Source organism: Montipora foliosa, chromosome 2 (genome assembly GCF_036669935.1).
Source record: "Montipora foliosa isolate CH-2021 chromosome 2, ASM3666993v2, whole genome shotgun sequence".
NCBI lineage: Eukaryota > Metazoa > Cnidaria > Anthozoa > Scleractinia > Acroporidae > Montipora > Montipora foliosa.
In genome coordinates, this window is record NC_090870.1 from 11,944,396 (window position 1) to 11,949,395 (window position 5,000).

Below are 5,000 nucleotides of genomic sequence, written 5' to 3' on the forward strand. Positions count from 1 at the left end.
GGATCACTTCTCCCGTTCATCTATTTCTTCATTCATTCATTTAACAGGATCAAAATTTCAGTCCTTTTCTCCTTTTCTACAGTCGAAAGGCCAATTACTCTGTTTGTGCAAAAGAAAAATTGCTGTTTTTTAGGTCAAAACTGGGTAAAGATCTAAATGAGTACTTTAGGTCGGTCACACGTACAGCATTCCTGACAACCCACTGAGAAGATATGAAATGTATTTATGGCACAAACAGTTATTTTTATTTAATTTTTGTCGACTTTCTGAAGACATCGTCTCCAAACTTAAAAAAGCAGGCCAGTTTTTCCAAGTTTCAATCCGCCGTTTCCATCCTTGGGTCCAAACAACAAACCGTGGCGGATCCAGACCTGGAGTTAAGGTGGGGGCCCGCTATCAAACATTATGTTTTTCCCCTGTGAAGTTTTGGTCCAAAAATAAAGAGGGAGGGGCGGGCCCCTGGGCCCCTCCCCTGGATTCGCCACTGACAAAGAATAGCTTCAGTGCACTTCAGTGGTTATCAGCAACAAATGCATGAATTTCAGCTTTGGATGTTTTTTCATATAAGAAAATTGTTCCACGGCTCGTAATTCCTGTCGGTTGTAGGTAGGCCTTTAATTGACCTCTCCCCATAGGGACTTTTCAGGGCCAATTAAACACAAGCATGACAGAACAGAACAAGTTCAACAAAGGAACACAAGCAAATATTTAAAGGGAACAAGGAAACAAGGACCCCTCCCCCTGGTGAAGGGCCTCACAAAATAATGTTGTTCGTCTTTGAAGCTACCTCCTTTCTCTAGTTTTGGCCTTATGTTTTAAATCAAGAAATAGAGGACCGGAGGAAAGAAACGTTGATTAGTGCGGATTCGTTCAAATAATCGTTAAAAATTGCCAAAATGCATCACGGGTAACTGGTGGCTGAGAAAAGACGCCGAAATGGATCAGTTTTCATATTGGGCGCAATATTTACGCAAGTGCTTACAGGTTCCAAAGCGAATTGACGGGGAGATAAGACCAGACAAGACCTTAAATTGTCCAGATTGTCCTGAATCGGTTCAGCTTTCAGTTTTCCTTTTTGCTCGCAGCATGTTTTTAGCTGACGAAGCAGTTGCTGTAGGCCGCTCATACGGGTATCATAAAAAGGAATTGTGAGTTTGTATCGCAGGGAAAGGTCCAATTCCCCACTCGGCGGGCACAGAAGATAGTCAAATGCCCAGGGTTTGCCGGGGGAGTGGGGGGAGGGATGTTGAAGTTTAAAGTTGATCGGCGCATTAGGGAGCTTAAGCACCTGCGTTTCTAAGACGCAGACGGCAACCGGAAGTGAGATGTTTTCCCTTTGAACTTGTCTTCACACAACCACATTTACATTGCTAAGTATCATTTCTCCATTAGAGATGATTAGTATGAAAATCTGGGAGACACCACTGTCCTGTTCTCTTCTGGTGGCCGTCTGCTCGTCAAAAATATGCAGGCTTAAGCTCCCTATGACACTGTACCACAAACGGTTATTTCCACTGACCACCTTTAGCTCCTCAGATTTTGCAGCCTACTAAAATTCCGATTGAAAACTCTGCATGTACATGTTACAGTTAAATTTAAATTCAGGTTAATTTTAATTTCAGGTTTATTTTAAACTAGCCAAGGTTGAAATTGAAAGTAGGAAACATCAACAAAAACCCATTGTTATTATTAGCAAGTATGCGTAATATATTAGTAAGTAAATTGGCCTTAGAGGTGAGTGGGATGAACTTAGTGTCGCTTAAATTTTTCATGAGTATTTTATAAAACCCCAAGTACTTGTTTTTTTTTTTGTATTTTGCTGAGTCTGTTTGTAGGGATAAATCCAAACTTTGTGATTACTTTGGCGCAGTCTCCTTCAAGTTCTACAATTTGAGCAAGTAGCACATTGGGATGAAGGGGCATTTCCTTTTCCATTTTATTAATTTTCAGCAGCACATAATCCTGACCTGAGTTTGAACTTCTTTGCCTTCTTCCCTTTCTGGTTATAGCTCCAGAAGGCAGGCTGCTGGCTACCTACAAATAGCGCTGATAAGCAGTATTTAAGTCTGAGCACCCATTCCAAATAGTGCTGATAAACATTATTTAAGTCTCAGCACCCATTTTAGAGCAGTTTGCTTTCAATAACTGTGATTTAGGGTTAGTCTGCAGTCTGCTGTCTGCAGTTTGCAACTGTCAGACACCGCTCTCCGTGAATGTCTGGCTCATCCACTTTTTCAAATTATTGACCATTAGGCTGCTCTGTATTTGATGTAGCTGTGACCTGTCAACTCATTTGTGGCTTTTTGATTTCTTTCCTCTGAGAGCTTCTGAAAACCACTTTATACTGCATTTTAGCAATTATTGTTCTGTGAATGGCTTTTTTTACAAGCAGTTTCTCCAAGATGATAACACCAGTGGTTTGTTGATGAGTTCTTTTACTTGATTAAACTGCAATTGAAGGTTGTCTTTTGTTGTTCTATTTGCCTGTGCCACCATCTTTTTTTCACAGTACAAACGTTGTGTTTGTGGTTAAAACCGGTTTGTTATCAAGACTAGAAATGATGCCTTGTTCCTGGTATATTTTGCATAGTGACGTAAAAACCCTAAAATTAGCCAAGCAATCCCCCCAATGGTTCCACCCAAGAAAACTGCTAAAAGAAATTTATTTTGTACTCTTACAAAATCCACATTGTAATCTACAATCTAACATTATGTGTAAAGAACTTTTTGTTCCCTGAGAATTTAACTTAAGTTTTTCCTTTTTCCAGCAGAGCTTGGAGAATATGATCCTAAGGAAAATACTCTGGGTTATGTGTCTGATTTTAGGTTTCTTCCTAACCAGGTAACATTATTGGTTAATAATAAACATTTAATGGCTGGTCCTGAGGGAAGCAGTTCATTTTGTTCCCGAGAATCTCATTGTTTCCCCGAAGTGCAGCCGACGGAAACATTGAGATTCAAGGACAACTATATAACAAATCACTTAACAGTGATTTGTTATATAGCACAAAAAGAAATTAAACACATGCAATGGCAACAACATCGGCCATTGTCGGTCAACATTCACAGGTAACAGTGCACTGTTACCCTCTGACGTCATAGATTTTACACTATTGCCTGCTCAGAGTCTTTTGGCGGGAAACAGTTTATTGTTAGATGTCACGTGACCTCAAAGTAACCAACAAGAGTGCACGCTGCTAGGGGAAAAACTCAGCTATATAACAATTTTTGTTACATTGACCCTGTTCTCCTTTAATTTTAGGTAGATAAGCCATTTAATCATGCAATAAACCTTAAAACTGTGTGTCACTGATTGCGCCAACTGTTTGTTTTTGCTTGCACCGATCAACACATACATTTTTTCCCACCTCCCTTTATTTGAATCAATTAGATTTTTTGGTGACTTGTCCAGCCATTACCCTCCAGCCAATCAAATACTGCATTCTATGGCTTGCTGTAGATGGACATTTTAGCACATCTTGTCTGAGAAATCCTTGTTTTATTCTTGACCACTAAGTGAGTCTTTACATTGTCCATAATTTTCAGTACTACATGTAGGTGCTCCATTTGCTCAGCTCGATTTGTTACCAGAAACCTTAACATTGTGGCTAAAAGAATGTTTAGTCCTAAGGCACTACTAGCTTTTGCGTTCAAGGTTGTTTCACTGTTGACGAGGCAGTGACTTGTGACCTTATACCTGCCCAAGTATACAGGAGTTGTGATTGCTGATTGTTGAGATATTTTTTACTGTGTTGTCCAATTAAAAACGAAACAGTTTACTAACTCACTTGGATATTGCGCACTTTCCATTTTTGGAAAGTTATAACTGCTTTGCTCGCTCTGGAATTAAAGGTCCTTTCAAAAAAACTCCTTTGGCACAGAAAAAAATGTAGGCTACGCACGCATTGATTGGGTACGGAAGTTGCTATTTGATAGAGAAAGAAGGAGGGGTGGTGGCGAAAGATTAACCCATGTTATAAATTTACATGAAACCTTTTTATCGAGAAAATCAATCCCCATCCAAAAGGTAATGTTTCTAGGTTGTCTATGTTGCGAAGAGCCATATCCCCTCGGAATAATTGGCCGATAAATCATTCAGATTAGTGTTAGCGACCGACGTTAGCGGCCGAAGTTTGCGAAGAGCCATATCCCCTCGGAATAAGTGGCCGATAAATCATTCAGACTTAGTGTTAGCGGCCGAAGTACATAAATAACTTGAATTATTTCAGTTAACGAGCAAGTTAATCTGTTGGTCATTGCTTTCATGTATTTGGTGGCTCCTAAAAGAGCCGTTTTATGTAATTGAAGTAAACAGCAAAGCTCTTCTCACTTCTTAGATGACTTTTTAGCGGCAGGCTTCTTAGCCGCGGGTTTCTTCACTGGTTTTTTGGCCGCTTTCTTTGCAGCAGGCTTCTTGGCTGCGGCTTTCTTGGCAGCAGGCTTCTTGGCTGCTGGCTTTTTGGCTGCGGCTTTCTTCGCTGCAGGCTTTTTAGCGGCGGGTTTTTTCGGAGATTTCTTTGCCTTCTTCGCGGCGGGCTTCTTTGCGGCAGGCTTCTTGGCTTTGGCGACTGGTTTCTTTGCAGCTGGCTTCTTTGGTTTCTTCTCCTTCTTCTCTGCCTTGGGCAACTTGAACGAGCCCGAGGCGCCAACACCTTTTGTGTGCAGAAGCTTCCCGCTAGCAGCACCTCTCTTCAAAGCCATCTTAAGGTGTGAGCCGACTTCTCCAACCTTGTAGTTGCTCTTGATGTATTTCTCGATGGCTTGGCGCGAAGAACCACCTCGCTCTTTCAGAGCTGAAATGGCAGCCTTGATCATATCCAAGTATGGTGGATGATCAGCAGGTTTTTTTGGCTTAGGAGCCACCTTCTTTTTGGGGGACTTTGCTGCTGGTGCTGGATCAGACATCTCGAAATTTCTTGTAGATCTACGAACAAATCAAACTCTCGAATGCTCCCCGTCAAGCGCGCGCGTACTAAATAAACCATTTGCGGACCGTCGTG

The 5,000-nt window shown here is 41.3% G+C and overlaps 2 protein-coding genes across 2 annotated transcripts in view; one reads left to right on the forward strand and one right to left on the reverse strand.

The window, feature by feature from the left end:
* Positions 1-5,000, forward strand: part of LOC137992447 (uncharacterized) — a 13,024-nt gene that overhangs the window by 2,260 nt on the left and 5,764 nt on the right. The gene's annotated exons all lie outside the window — the stretch shown is intronic.
* LOC137992449 (histone H1-delta-like) lies at positions 4,327-4,930 on the reverse strand. The gene has a single exon (XM_068837795.1). The coding sequence runs from the start codon at positions 4,903-4,905 to the stop codon at positions 4,327-4,329; it is 579 nt and encodes a 192-aa protein (XP_068693896.1). The 5' UTR covers positions 4,906-4,930.

Bases quoted from the DNA above. Each gene is read 5' to 3' on its own strand.
- LOC137992449 (XM_068837795.1), bottom strand. From the start codon at position 4,905: ATGTCTGATCCAGCACCAGCAGCAAAGTCCCCCAAAAAGAAGGTGGCT.